Source organism: Heloderma suspectum, chromosome 3, assembly GCF_057233095.1.
Source record: "Heloderma suspectum isolate Gila_16-S chromosome 3, 16-S_ref, whole genome shotgun sequence".
Taxonomy (NCBI): Eukaryota; Metazoa; Chordata; class Lepidosauria; order Squamata; family Helodermatidae; genus Heloderma; species Heloderma suspectum.
Window position 1 is genome coordinate 317877434 of NC_139460.1, and position 24010 is coordinate 317901443.

The 24010-nt window shown below is 45.2% G+C and overlaps 1 protein-coding gene across 1 annotated transcript in view; it reads right to left on the bottom strand.

Moving 5' to 3' along the window:
• The window catches only part of MCF2L2 (MCF.2 cell line derived transforming sequence-like 2), a 344940-nt gene that overhangs the window by 263581 nt on the left and 57349 nt on the right, over positions 1-24010 (bottom strand). Inside the window, exon 2 of the mRNA XM_084847599.1 lies at positions 1843-1926. Coding sequence (XP_084703725.1) covers positions 1843-1926 — 84 coding nt within the window. The remainder of the gene's footprint in view (positions 1-1842; positions 1927-24010) is intronic.

Consider the following 24010-nt stretch of genomic DNA (forward strand, 5'->3'; position numbering starts at 1 on the left):
ACCTGGTGCCCTCAGAAAAAAATGGATGTGGAGAAAATTACATTAAAAATTAAACTGGGGCAATCAGGTGTTCCCTTACTTCTGAGTAACGATGCTGAGCTTGTGTTTACCCTTTGGTGGGTGTTCTGCTCTTTGCTCAAGTGCACTTGAGGGCAATGAGGTCCCCAAACCCCGACGGCCATCCTTCCACAAAGCAGGGATGTGGCGGGGGAAAACAAAACAAAAGGGGCAGCCCACCTACAGTGAAGCAACAGCAGAATCCCCCCACACACACACACGTAAGAAGCCACATTTAATTTGGGGATATGGGGCACGCTGCACTGGAAGTGGGCAGAAGCTGGCTTCAAGGGGAAATGTGGCACAAGACACCTCTGAAAAACTCTGGGTTTCAGGCCGGAAATGAGGGCTTTGCTGCACAGTGGCCACGATGCCATGTGTCCCTAACGACTTTAAGCCACAGCAGCACTAGAGAAAACCTCCCATGTAGACGGGCCCAAGCTTCTCTAGGAAAGGATAGCTGTGGCACTGGATCTGCTGTACATATCCTTTTCTTTATCCATGCTAGTGTTACTTAGGTCTCATGGTCTGACCAGAAGTTTTAGAATTTTGGTCTCCTTCTGAAATTAGTTTTCACTCTCCATCTGGGCTGTAACACTTCAGACTGCAGGTGAGGACTTACCTGATGGAATGCCCCTCCATACAACCCCCACTCCCTCCACTCAATAGTAAATGTAGTGTCAGGAAGAAGGTTTCTAGCCTAGGCTTCTCCCTGACATCAGGGTACCCAGGAGCATTCTGGGGAAAAGAATATGGCAGGTGCTGCAGCCTTGGCCTGCTCTTCTCTTTGCAGTGCTTCTACCATTCCACCTTTTTTAACAGAAAGAAAAAGGGACCTGCTAAACTTACAGGGGTGGGGGAGGCACACCAAAGCCCCTCAATCCCGCTGCCAGCCCAGTGTAGGACAGAGTGGCAAACTGCACTATCAGTCACCGTACTGGGCATAATAAAAATGGCCAAGATCCAAAGAGGCCTGTCTAAAGGGCTTCTTCACACCAAGCCTTTGGAAATTTGTGGGTCCTTTGGATGACCTCGTTATCCTCCAGGGCGTCTCCTGCACTAAATGACCTTTATTCCATTTTTAAATAGATTGGAGATAATGAGGTATCAAATTACCCCACTTGAGTTACCTCCATGAAAAGGAAAAGCCGGAAGAAGAGGAGCTAGATCAAAGAAACATGTTGAAGACTCAGATAAGGGGGAGAAGGAGGGGGAAAGGGGAGGAGGGGGAAAGGAAGCATGTGTAAGAGAGTCTGTTGTGATCCTACATTTAAAATGGAAGCAGAAAGCCCCGTTTTAAATGCAGGATTTTAGGCTGGTGCAGAGATGCTCTTACAGAAGTCCATGCACACTGGGGAACTGTGCTAATTTCCCCTTACAGACGTATCCCCACCCCTCCCACTCAGGCCACTCAAGACACACATAATCTTCAGGAGCACCTTTTGAAGGTGGATCAAAGGGCTGCAGGTGGAAAGGAGGCCCTCAAAAGCCCCTGTGCATGTGAGGAGGCCACATACAGCTCTCTGGATCCTATCATATGTTGAAAGCACATGGCAATAATCCTGCCCTGGAGATCCATTAGAAGAAGCAGCTGGGGATCATCTTCTGCTAGACACCTCTCCAGAGCTCTCAAGGGTCTGCTCCTAAATCTTAGGGTCTGAGCATCAGGGGACCTGAAAACCAGGGCACTTGGTAGCTTCAGTAAAGCTTCCCCTGATTATCTTAACAGGCAATTAAAGGGGTGGGTTCAATCAAGATATAATGCAACAGAAGCCCAATCCTTACCTGACAAGATAGCAAACTGCCGGTGAAGCTGCTCTATGATATCCACGGCAACAAGAGGCCTGATCTCCTGTTGCATGATTTCATCTGCGCAAAAAGGGAGAGAGAAAAATTAGAGAAACCTCCAATCAGTTAACGGAGAAATTCTCCTGCAGATTTCCACCATCACACAGCTACACAAAGAAGGTTCTCAGATATTCAGAGTCCTTCTTGCCTTGACCATTGGCTCTCACTTTGTCATATGACTTTTCTGAAGGTCGAAACGCTCACTGAGTGTTGTTTACAGAAAAGCCCCATCTCCAGTCCAATTACTTTATGTATTGTCTTTGTGCTTTGCAGAAATGGGCTTTTCATAAACCGAGTCTTACTAGGGCTTTGCTGAGGGCAATGAGCTTCTAATGGCCAACTTCATGGTCTATATTAAGTCCATGCATCTGGACTCTGAAATAAAGCACCTTTTCAATCTTCTGAAACAGCACTATTTATTTTTGAACGAAATACTGGTATGCCTGACCCCATCCTTGTAACAAAGCACTCCATTCTTCACAAATTATAGAACACACAATGTTGCCATAGTCCCTCTCATCTCCGCCTTTCCCCTTGTAGTAATGCTTTTCAAAAGGTGGCACAGTCCTCTCCAGAGAGTTACAAGCAGTTGCCATGGGGGGCGGGGAAGTTCAGCTTCACCCTGATCGTCTTTAAGGTGTTTCTTGATGAGGTATTTCTTGATGGATTCAGGAGACAAGAGGACACAACCCACATGACATACTTGTATACTAGAACCTGGGGTCATCCAATGAAACCGAACAGCGGAAGACTCAGAACAAGGACATGCTTCTTCACACGGTGCATTGTTAAACTTTGGAATTCACTGCTGCAAGATGCAATGACAGCTACCAACCCGGATACTTTTAAAAGGGGATTTAATCAAATTAATGGTTCATCAAGCTATTAGTGGCTACTAGCCATGATGGCTATATGCTGCCTCTAAGATCAGAGGTAGTGTGCCTCTGATACCAGTCTCTGGGGAACAGCAGGGGCATATTGCCCACTTGTTAGTGGGCTTCCCAGAGGCACCTGGTTGGCCACTGCAGGAAACAAGGTACTGGAATAGATAGACCTTTGGTCCAATCCAGCAGGGTTCTTCTTATGGTGAGAGTGCTGAGAATTCCCAGTTCAGAGACCATAGTTTTCCCTTTAAAAATGACAATTTCTAAGATCTCTTGGGAACAAAGAATATTATCCAGTAGATAGAGTCTGTGATGCAGATAAACCCAAAATTACCACCAGTGTTCAATTTCTAAAAATGAAGTAGAAAAAAAATGTTTGGAGATTTGACTGGAGATCTCCAGTGTAACTTCTGTTTTGGCCCTCAGCACGAGGCTTTTCTAAAAAGACTTGCACATCAGCATCAATACTTCAATAAATTAAGCACTGCTCCTGTCCTTCCTTGACAAACGTGATTCTAATCCATATCTTATTTTGATGTCCAATCAGGGGACTACATATTCCCTTGATTGCAATTTCTACAGTCCAGCTATTTTAATTCTTACAATTTCATCCAATTACTTATAAATCAAATACATCTTTCCTTAAAAAAAAAAAGTGCACGCGCGCGCGTGTGTGTGTGGGAAGCCTCATTCCCATCCCAGTAAAAAAAACACTGTAGCAAATTCATATTTTATTAAGTGTGCAAGGCATGATAAAACTGATAAAGTCTTTTTTTGTTCATCTCCCCCAGCCTCAGTGCCAACTTCCTCCCCACAGATGGACCTGTGGGCTACCTTTTACTCCTTTTGAAAAATAGGGGTTCATAAATATTTAATATCATAGTATGATTCCAAGCATTTTTTTAAAAAAAAATCACCAATGTTCTTGTGACAAAATGCAGCAGCTGTTGATGCTGTACATTTATTTATTTATTTATCTTGCGGGGGGGGGTGCTTTCTTTTCTGTTTATACTAAACTAATTAAGAGCATTATAAATTGTACTTTCAGCAGCTGCTCATGCTTTGAATAATGAATAGTGGAAGGAAGTGGAAGATGCTGTAAACACACACGCAATGTTCTCCGCATTTACCCCTACAGCAGGACTACAACTCCCATCACCCTAATCACTGGTCATGCTGCCTGGAACTAATGGGAGCTGGGAGTCCAAAAACATTTGGAGAGCTACAGGTTTCCCACTCCTGCCTGACAGACAAGTACCACTTCCTTTGCACAGTCATGCAGAGGAAAGCCGGCAAGGGCTTTGGAATTACGAGGTGGGACTGGCTGATGGTTGGCGATGAGCGTGACGATAGCTATATCAAGGTCCAGAGTTATTTCCTGTAATCCATGAGAGGTTTCTCATTGAGCTAGTTTTTCAGAGATAACAGGCCCTTTTGCTTCAGACTATTATGCAGGTACACAGGGCATTCATCAGAAGCAAATGTGAGCTCAAAGAAGAGCCCCTGGATAATTAGGGGCTCTTAGCTTGCTTCTGTTTTATTTCTGGATAAGTGACTGTTTTACTTATTTACTTTCTTTTATATTACATCCTGTCTTTCCTCCAAGGAGCTCAAGGCAGCAAACATGGCTCTCTTTCTCCCTGCCTCCATTTCATGGTCACAACAGTCCTGTGGGGTAGGTTAGACTGAGAGAGACTGGCTGGCCCAAGGTTACCCAGGGGGCATCATGGCCAAGGGGGGAATAGAACCCGGGTCTCCCCTAACCTAGTGTGACTGTTCTGTCAGGTGTTTGGAGGCGAGCACAGAATGCAATGCAAATGCAGAGTAACTTCAAAGTGACAGGGTTGTAATCCTATGCACACTTACTTGTGCAATCCTATGCATACTTACTTGTGTATTGAACACAGTGGGACTTACTACTGAGGAGAACATGCATAGGACTGGGCTGTAAAAGTGCCTTTTGTATGTGGGAGATATGGGAGGAAGGAGGGGGACAGCTGATATCCCCTTCCGCAATTTTAGATTACATGTGCTTCTTTCTCAGGAGGAAGACATCTATTTCTGACCAACTCATAGAACTACACAAAGAGCACCTCTACACCAGCCTAAAATCCTGCATTTAAAACGGGGCTTTCTGCTTCCGTTTTAAATGCAGGATCGCAACGACTCCCTTTTTCACGTGCTTCCTTTCCCCCCTCCTTCTCCCCGTATCTGAGTCTTCCATTATCTTTCATTGATCTCGCTCCTCTTCTTGCCACTTTTCCTCTTTTCACGGAGGAAACTCAAGCAGAACACAACAGGATAATTTGACCATTTTTGTGAATTGCCCAGAGAGCCTTGGCTATTGGGCGGTATAGAAATAAATAAATAAATAAATAAATAAATAAATATTGATAGCTCATTATCTGCGATCTATTTAAAAACGGAACTAAGGGCATTTAGTGCAGGAGACGCCTTGGAGGTTCACAGCGTCATGTAAAGAGCCCCCAAACTTCCGAGAGACAGCCATCTCAATTCTCAATCGCGGGATAAAAGCTCCGTGTGAAGAAGCCCAAAGCTGCAAATCCCTTTGCTTAAAAAAGGATGTGATTGTTTGATGTTGACACCATTGCTATAGCTTTTACAAGGTACAAAAAGTAACTGCAAGAAATCCTCTTAAGTTACACGCCTGAATTGTTGTTGTTTTCTCAGTTAAGTCTTTAATATATCCAAGAGGCCTTTAAACTTTGCTGAGAATCTCCACCACCCGCCCCCCCCAGCACAAAAAGCGCTGAAATCTCTGCAAGTACCCAGTGAATTCAGACCTCCGTCAACAGTGAACTGACCCTCTCCTGGAAAACGGCTGTGAGTGGAGGAAGAGGGAGACAGAGAGGTGGGGAGAGAGAGTATAAGAGGTGACAGAGGGAGGTAGGGAGAGAGGGAGAGGGAGAAAGGTTGTGTGTGAAGAAACTGATTTTTGTGAGGCAAATGTTTAATGTGTTTATGTGTATTGTGTGTAAAACCAAGGCTGAAGATGAAAAGGTTAACAGTACAAGGGGGAAATGTGTGTCAGTTTCTTCACTGAGTGACAGAGAGGAAAAGGGGAGACAAAGGCAGAAAAGGGGGTGACAGAAAGAGACACAGAAAAAGAGTGGCCCCATCCACCAAGGACATGTAACCCCTTACAGCAGCCTTCCCTGACCTGGCTCCCCACTGCTCTCCAATATTAATTAAAAAACAAAACAAAACACTCCCTGCAAGATGAAATCTAGCACAGCAGGGAAAGGGCTGGGTTAGAACATTTCTCCCCAATCTGCTAGTTTTTTACTTCCTGGGAGGACACTGTTGTTGTTTTTACAAAGGAGAGCATTCAAAAATGACATCCCTCACCTGCCGCCTGAAGTGGTACAGTCCGCTGAACCGCCTCAGGATTCTCCCACCTCTTTCTGCTACCTGTGTAGAACAGGCCTAACGTTAATTAAAATGGTTCTGGTTGTATGAGTCTTTGGCTACACTAAAACCTGGAATGGCTTAAGTAAAACACATCAGTCTCAAAGGCCATTCCAATTATATGCCCATTGCTTGAGGGTTTCCACGATCATTAAAAGACAAATAGCACACTGCAAAAATCTGAGGACTGGAAAACTTTATAGAAGAAGAAATTGCATCACTAACACTTACCAAGCCTTGCAGAGGAAAGAACGGTTTCTGTGTGTTTTTCCTCTCCCCATATACATTTATTTTATATGGGCTTGCTTCTAAAAACCATTATTCACTGGTATTTAAGCTCTTTTTCTTACCAAAAGAATGTTGTGGGATAAGGATAAAGAGATGAGGTAATTAGGGTTGCTAACTCTTGAAATAAAATTAAAAACTTCTGGTACTTGGTTGAGGGGGAAAACGTTCCATTTTATTAAATGTGTCCAATATACAACAATTGCATGTGCTTACAAGTGGCTTATTGCTGCAAAGCTATATCACCCAGACACAATATCATCCCCCGACGGATCACAACACAATCCATTCTACGACTGTGTCACAATAGGAAAGCAGAAGATAACCTACATATAGGGTAGATGCACTTAAGAGCCCACAAAGAGTAGATAACACAGGAAAGTGGACCAAACCACAGATAACAAGTCAAGATGACACATATGCATTATATACCTGCCTGGCCGCTAAGAGCATTTCCAGATGCTCCTTGTTCAGTTCCCACCCACCACCTTCAGAAGTAAGGCAGGTAGGGCCTTTTGAGTTGTGGGTGTGCCCCAACTCTAGGACACACTCACTCCCCAAGGAGGCTCGCCTGGGACTAAGGCCTGATGTCTTCTCAGCACCAAGCAATGAGTTTTTTATTTGCTGAGACTGATTTTTTATACCGTTTTAATCTGGCTTCTTTTGTTTTCTCCCACTGCTATTGTCTTATGCTGTTTTTATGTTATGTGTTGCTCTTTCATGTTTAACCCTGTTAACTGCTCTAAGATGGTTTTATTTGAAGGGTGGGACAGAAACCCTTTAAATATAAACAAATGAAATGGTTAAAGGATTATGCATGATGCGGGAGACAGATATTCTCTCGAGGAATTAAGCAGCTGAGAAACACGGTTCCCCACTTATACGTGGACACACAAGCACAAGACCAGAGCCTAACTTAGGCTGAGGGACTCAGTCCCACTTGAGTAGCTGCTGTGCTGGCATTTTCTGCCTCTTCTTTCCTGAGCATCAGAGAGGAGAACAAGCAGGCAGGTGGGGCAAGGCTGATGGGTTCTCTTTGCACCAGTGAGCTAACCTGGTTGGCTGGGAACTTCTGAGCACTTCAGTGGGGGCTGGAACCCACCTTTGAAGTTGCTTTGCAGTGTAACATAATGAATTTGTCATGATTATGTGCATCGCCCCTGCTGGACTCCTCACTGAGACTCCTCCGTCCTCTTCCACCTCATTCCCCACTAAGTCATCCACAGCTAGCACAGCAACAGCTCCTCCTTACAGCCACCATCTGCCTGCACCATCTTCAGCCCTCAGACATGAAGAGGCAATGTGCAGTATTCATAGGAACCTAGAAAGCTGCCTTATACCGAGTCACAGAATCATAGAATAGTAGGGTTGGAAGGGGCCTACAAGGCCATCAAGTCCAACCCCCTGCTCAATGCAGGAATCCAAGTCAGAGCATCCCTGACAGATGGCTGCCCAGCCTCGTCTTGACTCAGACCATTGGTCCAGCTAGCCCAGTATTGTTAGCCAGGCAGAGGCTCTCCAGGGTTTCAGGAGGGATTCCTTCCTAGACCTACCTGGAAACGCTGGGGATTGAACCTGGGACCTTCGGCATGCAAAGCAGGTGCTCTACTACGGAACCATGGAGCCTCCCAAAATTAAAATTTTGCTGCCCCTGTACTCCCACCACCAGTTGCCAACTCCCCATGACTCCAGCATGTATATGTAGTGTGTGGGGCGGTGGGGGAGAGAAGAAAACATCATTTTGAAGGGGAGGAAATTGATGTGTGTTTGGGGCAGAGGGGATTGCTTTTCTTTTCCGTTGTCCAGCACCAATGAGAAAAAGCTGGCCAGGACATTTTCCCCCTGCTGGTGGTTGGCAACCCTAGAAGTAATTATTGGATAAAAAACACATTGTTTAAGGTACTTGCAAATTTCCTCATGCACCAAGAAAGCAGTAAAGATATTGTACATTCTCGCATAGTGGAGTCATGTCCTACTCCAGCTCCTTGCATTCATACTTCCCCTTGGTCTTTCAGACCCAAATCCTCGTATGCTGCTGCTTGTCTTGATTTTATAAGGAACAGCATTTTAAGGCTTTATAGAATCCTGAAAAAGCCACTCATCTTAACTATAGAACCATTTCCATGGCTTTGTAATAAGAGACGGAAGGCTCAGTTAAGTGAGAACATTCTTGCCCCAAAGGGAAAGAGGCCATTTCACAGTATCATACAGCAGGAAGGAACCAAAGTGGCTTGATGTGTAGCAGATACAAAATGTGAGTCTGCAAGCCTCAGGTTCGGTTCTCAGCTCAAATCACTAGGTAGCCTTCAGAAAACATCTCTCTCTCTCTGAGCCCCAGCCTGTGAAGTGGGAGATGACAATATCTTACAGGACTATTGTAAAGATTACTGAAATACTGTAGTATGGCAAGCATTGTAAGCACTTTTGCAGCGGGGGGGGGGGGATATTCCCCCTGACAATGGAAGTCCCCTCTTCTGCAGCAACAGAGATACCCCCCCCCCCCGCAAGATCCTCTGCCCCCATTCATAGAGACAGGCATTTTGCTACTTGGTGAGAAGAACTGCCAATACCTACCACAGTCCTTATCTCCAACTGAAACCAAGCCCGTGAACCCCCTGTCATCTTCATCTGGCCCTCTCCTCCCTTCGTGTGCTTCCCTGTTACATGCACACTGCTGAGAACTTCCAGGGTGCAGCACTTACCCACGTGTGGTTTCCTTTGGAAGGAGGTCACTGGAGGCTTACTGGCATTTTGTAAGGTATGTGCTTATTCCAGAAACAATGAATGACCAATGACAGAACATCCATTTTATAAATGTATAGATTTAAAAAAAATATAAACATACTTAAAAAATGTGAAACGTTTCGGCACGTTTCAATGACTGACACTGGCATTTTGTGCCAAAAAGTTTCACATTTTAAAAATCTGTTTATATTTGTTTAATTTAAATATTTATAAACTGGATGAGCTATTATTGATAAATTCTTTTGTTTTTGGAGTGCTGGGTCATGCGTATCACATCGTCTATATATTGGTTTATGTGTTTATTTACAAATATACAGGTTGACCATAGGTGGAAAGGCACAGTGGCATGTGCGGCTGCCATTATGTATATCCAACCCCTGCTTGGGGGTTGTTGTGTCGTGCAAAACTAGCGAGTTAACCCGGTTAGCTAGAACAGACCATGAGTTATGCAAGGCTTGCTTAACCCTCGCAAAACCCATGCTGGCCAGGTTCGCACAACATGACAACCCTTGAGTGGGGGTTGGATATGCAAAGTGGCACCCATGGGGGCCGCAGCTTATCATGTGTTACATAACCCCTGATAACCTGCACTGTGTCGTGCAAACCAGGTCAGCCAGTACCCTAAAAATGCTGTTAGCTTATATGTTTGTTTATTTGATTGATTTGTACCCCGCCTTCCTGTCAATAAAATGGCACTCAAGGCAGCTCACAAACACAGGAACTAAATCATTTAAAATAAAACTTGATTATAACAATAAAACAAATACATTAAAACACAGTTAAGAACACAAGAACAGAATAAAAACAGCATCCAACCCAACAGACCAGTTTACATACCAAAGGTTTACAGAAGGGGTCCCCAACCTTTTCGGACCTGTGGACATATTTGGGATTTTGAGAAAGTGCTGAGAGCACCACCATAGAATGGCTCCCATGCAGGCCATGGCTACTCACATAATGGCTGCTGCAGGGGCCTGGCTAGTGTGGTGGAGAGGAGACAGAAATAGTGAGGCTAGAGGCTGGGAGGGAGAGGAAAATGGCAAGGCAAAGGGGAGAGAGGAGAGAAAGAGCAAGGCTAGAGGCTAGAAAGAGACTGCTCTAATATTTTCCAAAGTTTTTCTTAAAATAATTTTTTTGAAGGTGGCAGGGAGGGGAGAGCTTAGTGGACGCAGATGAAGATCTCTGCAGCTGCGTGCTGGGGACCCCTAGCTTATCGAATCCAAAACTCAGATCTCTCTATCTCCAAATTAAAACCGCAGTCTCCTGTCCTTTTTATACACAGACGCCTGGATTCATACACAGACACTCATCCTTAGCTGGGGGGGGGGGGTGTCTGATTGGTTTTCCTCTTCAGAACATTCTCAAAACTATCATGTATCAAGAAGCAATTGGCTTAGTATTTGGTTCCCAAGGCAACATCTCTGGGCTGTTGACACTCTTTTGACAAGTCCAACTGTTGCCTTATGGCAAAGGTGTTGAATCTCAGGCCAAATCCGGCTTGGCTGTGGTTCCAATTCAGCCCTCTGGGGTTTTCCAAAAGTCCACACCCCCTCCTTCTAAATGGTTGAAATGCTCTCCTAAGGCTTAGTTACTGGCTGGAAGATCTTCAAGCTAAAACACGCTGGTGTTTTTAGTGGAATGCGGCCCTTTCTCAAACATTTAATTTGGCCCTCAGGCTGAAAGAGGTTCAACAGCCCTGCTTTAGGGCAACCCACACCTACAGCCCATCTCACAGAAGCCAGATAGGAAACCCAATACACCCACAATGTCTGCCTTTACAAAGTGTAAACTGTTTGGGGCAGAGAACCTTTTGTTGGTTGACTCTTTAAAGGGCCACTGACATTGTGCTATATACAACAAATAATATAATTCTTGTCCATGACAGGCAGACTTCAGAGTTTGTTATATCCATTTGTAACAATGGTTCAAAGAAGGTGGCTACAGACATAAATAAATATGCGAGGCATCATGGTGCTTGCTTTTTCAGACATTTGGACTTCGTTGTTTCTGAATTTGTCCTACTATCCCACATGACCGCAGAGAAAATCTGGGTCATTTAACATTGGTATCATCCCCTGCATGCTGTATTATCATAATGAGTGCAAAAATTAATGAGTGCCAGGGAGGCGAGATGGAAGGGATAGTGCGAGGTGTCACGATTTGTGTGCTTCAGTGCAATCCATCAAGAACAGCACACCAAGGCCAAGAATAATAACAGCCTGCATATGCAATAGCAAATTTTATTAATACGCAAAAAGTTACTCAGTGGAATTAAGGGCTCAGAAAAGCTGCTGACTGTGCATGTAGCGACACGACAGTAAAATTAGCCAAAGTTGCAAGCTGGGTGCTTTGATTTATTGACTGCATTTGGGGGTCACGGATTCCTGCCAGAAGGTGCTCAAAACAACTACATCCTTTGGAAAACATAAAACTGATAAATAGCAATCTCCGCCCCCCGGCTCTTTTTTAAAGACTCTGAAAACAACACAATAACCATAAATAACCAGCGAGCAGATAAACCGAAAGACTGGAACACTATCAGTCTCAGCATCAGACCTTGACAGCTTTTCAGAATTAAGAAGGCTTTTTCATGGCAGTAAATGATAAAAATAGAGGGAATATAGAGGGATCTCTTGTGGTAGGGAGTTCCTGAGAGTGGGCATGATCACCGATGGTACCTGGTCCTTGGCAGATTTCATCGGTGTAAACAGGGCACCCTGGGTGTGGAGCAGGGCACCCCTGGTAGATTTTAGTCCATGGAAAGGTTCATATGGGAGAAGACACACGCCCAGGTGTGCATACACTTTTACAGTAAGGTGCAGGTATGCAGGACCCAGACAGTTTAGGGCAGGGCTAGGGAACCCGTGGTCCTCCAGATGTTGCTGGACTAAGCTCCCATGATCAGATCATGGGTCATGCTTACTGGGGCTGATGGGAACTGTAGTCCAGCAGTATCTGGAGGGCCACACAGGTCCCCTTGCTCTGCTTTAGGGCTCAAAGGTAAGGCCCAAGCTGGGCTGTTGTGCACACGGTAAACCAGCAGTCATGTGATGGTTTCTGTATGTGCTAGGTTCTATGCTAGTGGCAGGCAAGTGGAAGCCCAATCCAGTCAGCAGGAGTTTCCTAGCTGTGTCCCCACAGAAGCTCCTGACTGGGTAGTTATATTCATGCAGAATGAATAGAACTCACAAGACCGTATCATACATTACATGTTTTAGGAGTGCATCTAAAAAAACCCTGTAAGTGTGCATCCAAGGGATGTAGAGTGTGAAGGAGACCTGTATTCAGTTAATGTATTTCTACCAGGCCTCATCAAGAAAATAGTAGAAGGCAGCTTACACTGTACAAACCAAATATAAAACAATAAATACCAACAAGGAAGTTGAAAACAGGAACAATAAGCAGATGAGAAGTAGCATTAAAGTGACAAAACAGTAGCAAACACAAAATAACTCTAAAATCTAAACAAGGCAAGTGGCCAAGTGTCCTACATTAAAGAGGACAGTCCTCTGTTTGAAGGCATCCTCTGTTTGAAGGACTGTCCAGGCCAAAACTGATTTAGGGAGCAATCCTATCTATGCTTAGGCAGAAAAAAGTCCTACAACTCCTTGCATTCCCCAGCCAGTTGTAGGACTTTTTTCTGCCTAAGCATGCATATGATTGCACCCTTAAAGATAAAAGAACCATAGAAGGGAGAGCAAGCCCTTGAAGTTGCCCATCTGCAGTTAGCATCTGGACAGCAGACTGAGCAGGCACACAGGTCACCTCGTCAAAGTCTTCCCCATTAGAGTGAGAGGCACTGTATTTCCATTTAAATTATAGAAATTGTTTCCAAATTTGCTTCTATTCATATTTTATTTATTTATTTATTTATTTATTTCTATACTGCCCAATAGCCGAAGCTCTCTGGGCGGTTCACAAAAATTAAAACCAAACAGCACACAATAAAACAATTTAAAATATACAGAACATTAAAACCACAATATAACAATACAACCACAATAAAACCTAGCAGCAGTGCAGGAGTTTAAAATACAGATTTAAAACAGCAAAGCTAAAAGTTTAGAAAGCTAAAATGCTAAAATGCCTGGGAAAATAAAAAGGTCTTCACCTGGCACCGAAAGGAATACAATGTAGGTGCCAGGCGAACCTTGCTAGGGAGCTCATTCCAGAGCCGGAGTGCCACACAGCAGAAAAAGCCCTCCTCCTAGTAGCCACCCGCCTCACTTCCTTTGGCAGGGACTCACGGAAAAGGGCCGCTGACGATGATCTTAAGGTCCGGGCAGGCACATATGGGAGGAGGCGATCCTTCAGATAACCTGGCCCCAAGCCATTAAGGGCTTTAAATGTTTATACCAACACTTTGAATCGGGCCCGGAAATGGACTGGCAGCCAGTGCAGCTGGAAAAGTATTGGCGTAATATGAGCTCACAGGCCAGTCCCTGTTAACAATCTTGCTGCCCTGTTTTGGACCAGCTGATGTTTCCGGACCGTTTTCAAAGGCAGCCCCACATATAACGCGTTGCAGTAATCAATTGAATTAGCACATGCAAACTTTATGCAACTCTGGCTCCTCTTTTGTCCTCTTTTTTGGCAATGCATAAATGGGCACCCTAAGAACAGCAAAACAATACACTGAAGTTAAAATGCCTGGACAAGTAGGAACATTTATACCTGGTGCTGAGAACTCATAGCCTTAACTGCCAGGTATAGAGATCTTGGAAGGGAATTCCACCAGTGGGGTGCCACCACGGAAAAGGCCTGTTCTCCAGTCCCCACAAACCTAACCTCAGCAAGTGGAAATCTGGCAAAGGGAGTTCCCAGGTGATCTCAGGGCATGCACAGGTTTGTATAGAAGCAGACAGTCCTTGACCTATCTGGTCCCAAGCTCAATAGGGCTTTATAGGTTAAAACCAGGGCTGGTTCCAGGCTTGAGGGGTCCCTGGGCAAAATGCCCTCTGGTAGACCTTCTCCACTCTCAATGGACCCTGGTGATCTTACCTAGTGGCAGTGGGCATCAGTGATGCTTCAAGCGGTGCCAGGTTGCTGGGTCTAGCTGCCATTTTAATTTCTTACAATGCCCACAATGTAGCACCACTCCTGGGGCATTATAGGAAATTTAAATAGCAGGTAGACATAGTTGCCAGTACTGAAGGTCAGGCTTGTTGCTGCTGCAGCTGTCGTTTTAATAAAGAGTGGGGGGAGATGGAGAGCTGGTGGGCCCAGCCAGGTTCCTGGGGCTCTGAGAACTGCCCAAGGATGCCAGGTACTGATGCCAATCCTGGTTAAGGCCAACTGCATTTTACAGGTGTGCTCTTCAGGGAAAGGCAAGATTAGCTGTATGGTATACTTGGTGGTTGCAAAGCCAGGTTCGCTGAGATGTAATGTCAAAAGGCCCACAGAAAATATTTGATACATGCTCATTTCACATGGCACTGCTTTTGGTTTCTACCAAGAGAAGAAGCAATTACTATGTCCGTCAGTTTGATATCACTCCTCTTTGATTCAACACAGAAACAGCAGTGATACCATCTAATCCCTTGGGGTAGTAAAGACTTCCACAGCTGAGCTTCCCAATTCCCTACTTAAAATGAAGTTAAACACATTATCATTTCATTTATTGTGCACTCTCTTTTTATTTTCTCCTTCCTCCCTTTTAGCCATTTTAGAGAAGATACTCTGCTAGTAGAGGAGGAATAAGGGGGCAGTTCAGTCATTGGGTCGAAGGACGACGAGAGGCATTTATTCAAACAAATGCACAGGTTGTCCTGATAATGTTAGTGTTTGTTTAATAAGATACGGAGGGAGCAATCCTATGGCCGCTAGACAGCGGCTAGACAGCCATAGGATATGCTGTTTTCTGGGAACTGACCTCAGAGCCTGCGCTCCAAGGTTGCTTCCCGGAAAACCAACCTCTCCCCACTTCCGAGGCAATGCGGGACAGCCCCATCCTCTGTGCTCGCAAGAGGAGTGTGGAGGGGCTGGAAAGGGGCTGGGGGCGTTTCGGGGCGGGGAGATCGTAGCTGCCTGTACAACACATCCAATGTGTCATACAGCAGCCTCTTTCCCTGCTCCGTACTCCTGCAGCTGGACAGCCGCAATCGGCTGTCTAGCAGAAAAAGCAGGGCAGGAGAAACGCGGAGGGAACAATCCCCTCTATGATTCTCCTGCCCTGCTTTGGATAGGCAGTTGCCTCCGAGTTCGGAGGCGGCAGCCTATCTAGATAGGATTGTGCCCTAATACAGATTAGCCCCTTCATGGATCACGGCCTTGTTGTGGCGAAGGGGTTTGCATAACTCAGTGAAGCCATAAGCTATGCCGTGCAGGGCCACCCAAGACGGACAGGTCATGGCAGAGAGTTCTGACAAAATGTGGTCCACTGGAGAAGGAAATGGCAACCCACTCCAGTACTCTTGCCAAGAAAACCCCATGAAACGTATCACAAGGCTAAAAGAGATGATGCCGGAAGATGAGCCCCTCAGGTCGGAAGGTGTCCAATGTACTACTGGGGAAGAGCAGAGGGTATTTCCAAGTAGCGCCAGAAAGAGTGAAGCGGCTGGGCCAAAGCCGAAAGGACACTCAGCTGTGGATGTGTCTGGCGGTGAAAAGAAAATCCGGTGCTGTAAAGAACAATATTGTTTAGGAACCTGGAATGTCAGATCAATGAATCAAGGTAAGCTGGAGGTGGTCAAACATGAGATGGCAAGATTGAACATCGACATCTTGGGAATCAGCGAACTAAAATGGACAGGCATGGGCGAATTTAATTCAGGTGACCATCATATCTACTATTGTGGGCAAGAATCCCTTAGAAGAAATGGAGTAGCACTCATAGTCAACAAAAGGGTGGGAAAAGCAGTACTGGGGTACAATCTTAAAAATGATAGAATGATCTCAGTACGAATCCAAGGCAAACCATTCAACATCACAGTAATTCAAGTCTATCCCCCAACCACTGAGGCCGAAGAAGCTGAGGTTGATCGGTTCTATGAAGACCTACAACACCTTCTAGAACTAACACCAAAAAAAGATGTCCTCTTCATCATAGGGGATTGGAATGCTAAAGGAGGAAGTCAAGAAATCACCGGGATAACAGGCAGGCATGGCCTTGGTGTACAAAATGAAGCAGGACAAAAGCTAATAGAGTTTTGCCAAGAGAACATGCTGATCATAGCAAACACTCTTTTCCAACAGCACAAGAGGCGACTCTACACATGGATGTCACCAGATGGTCAATATCGAAATCAGATTGATTATGTCCTTTGCAGCCAAAGATGGAGAAGCTCCATACAGTCAGTAAAAACAAGACCTGGAGCTGACTGTGGCTCAGATCATGAGCTGCTTCTTGCAAAATTTCGGCTTAAATTGAAGAACATCGGGAAAACCACTAAACCATTCAGGTATGACCTAAATCATATCCCTGATGAATATACAGTGGAGGTGAGGAATAGATTTCAGGGATTAGACCTGATAGACAGAGTGCCTGAGGAACTATGGACGGAGGTCCGTAACATTGTTCAGGAGGCAGCAACAAAATCCGTCCCAAAGAAAAAGAAATGCAAGAAAGCCAAGTGGCTGTCTGATGAGGCTTTACAAGTAGCTCACGAAAGAAGGGAAGCGAAAAGCAAGGGAGAAAGGGGAAGATATATCCAACTGAATGCAGAGTTCCAGAGAATAGCAAGGAGAGACAAGAAGGCCTTCTTAAATGAACAATGCAAAGAAATCGAGGAAAACAACAGAATGGGAAAGACTAGAGATCTCTTCAAGAAAATTGGAGATCTCAAGGGAACGTTTTGTGCAAAGACGGGCATGATCAAGGACAAAGAAGGCAGGGACCTAACAGAAGCAGATGAGATTAAGAAGAGGTGGCAAGAATACACAGAAGAACTATACAGGAAAGATCTGAATGTCCCTGATAGCCATGATAGTGCGGTCGCTGAACTTGAGCCGGACATCCTAGAGAGTGAAGTCAAGTGGGCCTTAGGAAGCATTAGTAACAACAAAGCTAGCGGAGATGACAGTATTCCAGCCGAGCTATTTAAAATCCTAAAAGATGATGCTGTTAAAGTGCTGCATTCAATATGCCAACAAATCTGGAACACTCAACAGTGGCCACAAGACTGGAAAAGGTCAGTTTACATTCCAATTCCAAAGAAGGGCAACGCCAAAGAGTGTTCAAACTACCGCACAATTGCGCTCATTTCACATGCCAGCAAGGTGATGCTCAAAATCCTACAAGCTAGGCTTCAGCAGTATGCGAACCGAGAACTACCGGAAGTACAAGCTGGGTTTCGAAGAGGCAGAGGAACTAGAGATCAAATCGCCAACATTCGCTGCATCATGGAGAAAGCAAGAGAATTCCAGAAAAATGTCTATTTCTGCTTCATTGACTACGCTAAAGCCTTTGATTGTGTGGATCACAACGAACTGTGGCAAATTCTTAAAGTGATGGGAGTACCAGACCACCTTACCTGTCTCCTGAGAAACCTGTACGAGGGTCAAGAAGCAACAGTAAGAACCAGACATGGAACAACCGATTCGTTCAAAATTGGGAAAGGAGTACGACAAGGCTGCATATTGTCACCCTGCTTATTTAACGTATATGCAGAGTACATCATGAGAAATGCCGGGTTGGATGAATCACAGGTCGGAATTAAGATTGCCGGGAGAATTATCAACAACTTCCGATATGCAGACGATACCACCCTAATGGCAGAAAGCGAAGAGGATCTCAAGAGCCTCTTGTTGAGGGTGAAAGAGGAGAGTGCAAAAGCTGGTTTGAAACTCAACATTAAAAAAACTAAGATCATCTCATCTGGCCCTATCACTTCCTGGCATATAGAAGGGGAAGAAATGGAAGCAGTGACAGATTTTACTTTCTTGGGCTCCAAGATCACCACAGACGGTGACTGTAGCCATGAAATTAAAAGACGCTTGCTCCTTGGGAGGAAAGCTATGGCCAACCTAGACAGCATAGTAAGAAGCAGAGACATCACCTTGCCGACAAAGGTCCGTCTGATCAAAGCTATGGTTTTCCCAGTAGTAATGTATGGCTGTGAGAGCTGGACTATAAGGAAGGCTGAGCGCCGAAGAATTGATGCTTTCGAACTGTGGTGCTGGAGAAGACTCTTACGAGTCCCCTGGACTGCAAGGAGGTCAAATCAGTCCATCCTAAAGGAAATCAACCCTTACTGCTCATTGGAAGGACCAATACTGAAGCTGAAGCTCAAATATTTTGGCCACCTAATACGAAGAGAAAACTCCCTGGAAAAGACCCTGATGCTGGGAAAGACTGAAGGCAAAAGGAGAAGGGGACAGCAGAGGATGAGATGGCTAGATAGCATCACCGATGCAATGAATATGAACTTGAGCACACTCTGGGAGAGAGCGCAGGATAGGAAGGCCTGGCGTGCTATGGTCCATGGGGTCACAAAGAGTCGGTCACGACTGAACAACGGAACAACAACAACAAAGGGGACAATCCTATGCATGTTTAGACAGAGGAAAAGGCCCACAACTCCCAGCATTCCCCAGCCAGCCATGTCTCTGTCTAAACACGCATAGGATTGCGCCCTAAAACACTCAAGTTCCTTTCTTGCCTGTCACATATGGTTTGACCCTGTAATAACTCATGCATATGCAATAACAATAAAATAATTGGAATTTTCCTGGCTTTTCATTTGGGGAAGAAGCAAAAAAGCTGAAATTCTACACAGGCCTGTAAAATTCTAGCTGGCTGACAACTTAGAAGGCACTGGCAGTTGGGTACTTTTAAATGTGGGGGCTAATGGCGTGACACATACAGACATAGATAACTGCCTTGTTGTGGCAAAGGGGCTTGCGTAACTCAGTGAAGCCATAAGCTATGCCGTGCAGGGCCACCCAAGATGGACAGGTCATGGCAGAGAGTTCTGACAAAATGTGGTCCACTGGAGACGGAAATGGCAACCCATTCCAGTATTCCTGCCAAGAAAACCCCATGGAACGTATCACAAGGCTAAAAGAGATGACGCCGGAAGATGGGCCCCTCAGGTCGGAAGGTGTCCAATGTACTACTGGGGAAGAGCAGAGGGAATTTCCAAGTAGCACCAGAAAGGGTGAAGCGGCTGGGCCAAAGCCGAAAAGACTCTCAGCTGTGGATATGTCTGGTGGTGAAAAGAAAGTCCGATGCTGTAAAGAACAATATTGTTTAGGAACCTGGAATGTCAGATCAATGAATCAAGGCAAGCTGGAGGTGGTCAAATATGAGATGGCAAGATTGAACATCAACATCTTGGGCATCAGCGAACTAAAATGGACAGCATGAGCGAATTTAATTCAGGTGACCATCATATCTACTACTGTGGGCAAGAATCCCTTAGAAGAAATGGAGTAGCACTCATAGTCAACAAAAGGGTGGGAAAAGCAGTACTGGGGTATAATCTCAAAAACGATACAATGATCTCAGTACGAATCCAAAGCAAACCATTCAACATCACAGTAATTCAAGTCTATGCCCCAACCACTGAGGCCGAAGAAGCTGAGGTTGATCGGTTCAATGAAGACCTACAACACCTTCTAGAACTAACACCAAAAAAAAGATGTCCTTTTCATCATAGGGGATTGGAATGCTAAAGTAGGAAGTCAAGAAATCATGGGGATAACAGGCAAGCATGGCCTTGGTGTACAAAATGAAGTAGGACAAAGGCTCATAGAGTTTTGCCAAGAGAACACGCTGATCATAGCAATCACGCTTTTCCAACAGCACAAGAGGCGACTCTACACATGGACATCACCAGACGGTCAATATCGAAATCAGATTGATTATGTCCTTTGCAACCAAAGATGGAGAAGCTCTATACAGTCAGTAAAAACAAGACCTGGAGCTGACTGTGGCTCTGATCATGAGCTGATTCTTGCAAAAGTTCGGCTGAAATTGAAGAATGTAGGGAAAAGCACTAAACCATTCACGTATGACCTAAATCATATCCCTTATGAATATACAGTGGAGGTGAGGAATAGATTTAAGGGATTAGACCTGATAGACAGAGTGCCTGAGGAACTATGGACGGAGGTCTGTAACATTGTTCAGGAGGCAGCAACGAAATCCATCCCAAAGAAAAAGAAATGCAACAAAGCTAAGTGGCTGTCTGATGAGGCTTTACAAGTAGCTGAGGAAAGAAGGGAAGCGAAAAGCAAGGGAGAAAGGGGAAGATATATCCAACTGAATGCAGAGTTCCAGAGAATAGCAAGGAGAGACAAGAAGGCCTTCTTAAATGAACAATGCAAATAAATCAAGGAGAACAATTGAATGAGTAAGACTAGAGATCTTTTCAAGAAAATCGGAGATTTTCAGTGCGGTCACTGAACTTGAGCCAGACATCCTAGAAGTCAAGTGGGCCTTAGGAAGCATTACTAACAACAAAGCTAGCGGAGATGACAGTATTCCAGCTGAGCTATTTAAAATCCTAAATGATGATGCTGTTAAAGTGCTGCACTCAATATGCCAACAAATTTGGAACACTCAACAGTGGCCACAAGACTGGAAAAGGTCAGTTTACATTCCAATTCCAAAGAAGGGCAATGAGTGTTCAAACTACCGTACAATTGTGCTCATTTCACATGCCAGCAAGGTGATGCTCAAAATCCTCCAAGCTAGGCTTCAGCAGTATGTGAACCGAGAACTACCGGAAGTACAAGCTGGGTTTCGAAGAGGCAGAGGAACTAGAGATCAAATCGCCAACATTCGCTGCATCATGGAGAAAGCAAGAGAATTCCAGAAAAACGTCTATTTCTGCTTCACTGACTATGCTGAAGCCTTTGATTGTGTGGATCACAACAAACTCTGGCAAATTCTTAAAAGAGATGGGAGTACCAGACCACCTTACCTGTCTCCTGAGAAACCTGTATGAGGGTCAAGAAGCAACAGTAAGAACCAGATATGAAACAACCGATTGGTTCAAAATTGGGAAAGGAGTGCAACAAGGCTGTATATTGTTGCCCTGCTTATTTAACTGATACGCAGAGTACATCATGAGAAACGCCGGGTTGGATGATTCACAGGTCGGAATTAAGATTGCCAGGAGAATTATCAACAACCTCAGATATGCAGACGATACCACCCTAATGGCAGAAAGCGAAGAGGATCTAAAGAGCCTCTTGTGGAGGGTGAAAGTGGAGAGTGCAAAAGCTGGTTTGAAACTCAACATTAACAAAATGAAGATCATGGCATCTGGCCCCATCGCTTCCTGGCATATAGAAGGGGAAGAAATGAAAGTAGTGACAGATTTATTTTCTTGGGCTCCAAGATCTCCGCAGATGGGTGACTGTAGCCATGAAATTAAAAGACGCTTGCTCCTTGGGAGGAAAGCTACGGCAAACCTAGACAGCATAGTAAGAAGCAGAGACATCACCTTGCCGACAAAGATTCGTATAATCAAAGCTATGGTTTTCCCAATAGCAACGTATGGCTGTGAGAGCTGGACTATAAGGAAGGCTGAGCGCCGAAGAATGGATGATTTCGAACTGTGGTGCTGGAGAAGACTCTTACGAGTCCCCTGGACTGCAAGGACGTCAAATCAGTCAATCCTAAAGGAAATCAACCCTGACTGCTCATTGGAAGGACAGATACTGAAGCTCAAATATTTTGGCCACCTAATGTGAAGAGAAAACTCTGTGGAACAGACCCTGATGCTGGGAAAGATTGAAGGCAAAAGGAGAAGGGGACGGCAGAGGATGAGATGGCTAGATAGCATCACCGATGCAATGAGTATGAACTTGAGCACACTCCGGGAGAGAGTGCAGGACAGGAAGGCCTGGTGTGCTATGGTCCATGGGGTCACGAAGAGTCGGACACAACTTAACGACTGAACAACACAAACCTGTATTACTTCACTTACGTCATAATTTAGTATGTCAGCCTGTTGCATTTGGGGCCCTGCTGTTCATTCTCCTGAATGGGCCCCTGGACTTCTGCCTCAAAGTCCTGCCACGGTGGGAGGGCCGGCGTCAAGGGTGGGCATGGTTGGGCACCTGCCGAGGCCCCACACCACAGCAGGGGCCCACTGACAAAAACCTTCGGGAGGTGCGCCTCCTCTTCACCACTGCAACCTGCTTGTTCCAGAGCCTCTTGCTCAGATAACGGTGGTGGTGAGAAAGTAGATGCCACAGCCTACTGGCTCACCTGCTCTCTGCCTGTGGTATCAATGATGAGAAAGAGAAGGAGCGATAGCAGCTGGTGACAATAGTAGTAAGACTGACCTACTGGGGGAGGGGGCCCATTGAAGGTGTCTTGCTCAAGACCACTAAAAAACCTGGAGCTGGTGCTGCATGGTGGTACCACTTCAGGAAAAGGAATCTTCCTTCAAATCTTTTGGAGGGGCAATCCTTCCACTTTTCTTTGTCCGGCCTTGGGATGGATGGAACAGTGCCAGCTACTTTAAGACCAGCATGAAAAGAAGCCATGCTCTAACCAAATGCACCACAGTGAATACCATCTTGGCCTGCTGAACCCCACATTCCCCCCTCCTGACATAAGCAAACTCATTTATATGTTAATTGTCTCCAAATGACTGTCAAAAACATGACCAGCTGGAGAGAAAGACCAAACTATGCACAGAAGATTGACACACTAATGTCTTATTGCTTAATGAAAGAGCAGCTGAGGCAACCAGCTGTAGCAGAACACTGGGACATCTTTGTTTTGTATGTGACTTGGGGTGATGACAACCACTCATCCAGCTTCGCTTGGTTCCTCTGTTAAAAGCAGGGATTGATTTTGCTCTACAAGCTTGCTCTCTCTGTGGACCTGGAATGCAGTACAGCTGAGGCCTCGTTGGCCCCAGCTGTAACTGCAAAAGAAATCAGTAAGAGGATGTTAGAAGCTGGTCAGCAATTTTTCCTTGGTATAGAGTTTTTGTCACACAATGACTGCATTCAGATATCACGATAAACCATGGCTTATTATGATGGGAATGAGCCAAGCCTCCCAAGGGTTCCTGGAATCCCCCCCTTCCCCGCTTTGGTTTGAACACGAGGAGTTCTTTCACTTTCAATTAACCAGAGCTTAGTGTTATGCTCAAAAGATGCTTGCTCCTTGGGAGGAAAGCTATGGCAAACCTAGACAGCATAGTAAGAAGCAGAGACATCACCTTGTTGACAAAGGTCCATATAATCAAAGCTATGGTTTTCCCAGTGGTAATGTATGGCTGTGAGAGCAGGACTATAGGGAAGGCTGAGTGCCGAAGAATGGATGCTTTCGAACTGTGGTGCTGGAGAAGACTCTTACGAGTCCCCTGGACTGCAAGGAGGTCAAATCAGTCCATCCTAAAGGAAATCAACCCTGACTGCTCATTGGAAGGGCAGAGACTGAAGCTGAAGCTCAAATATTTTGGCCACCTAATGCGAAGAGAAAACTCCCTGGAACAGATCCTGATGCTGGGAAAGATTGAAGGCAAAAGGAGAAGGGGGCGGCAGAGGATGAGATGGCTAGATAGCATCACCGATGCAATGAATATGAACTTGAGCACAATCCGGGAGAGAGCGCAGGACAGGAAGGCGTGGCGTGCTATGGTCCATGGGGTCACGAAGAGTCAGACACGACTTAACAACTCAACAACAACAACAACAACAACAACAAAGTGTTATGCTCAAACTCTAAACGGTGGTCAATCTTAACTGTGGTTTGTTGAAACAAGCCAGTTTCATAAAACATAGCTTGAAGGTAGTGACTTTCAAACAAACCACGGTTAACATTAATCAAAGTTTTTTGGGTTCGAACAATA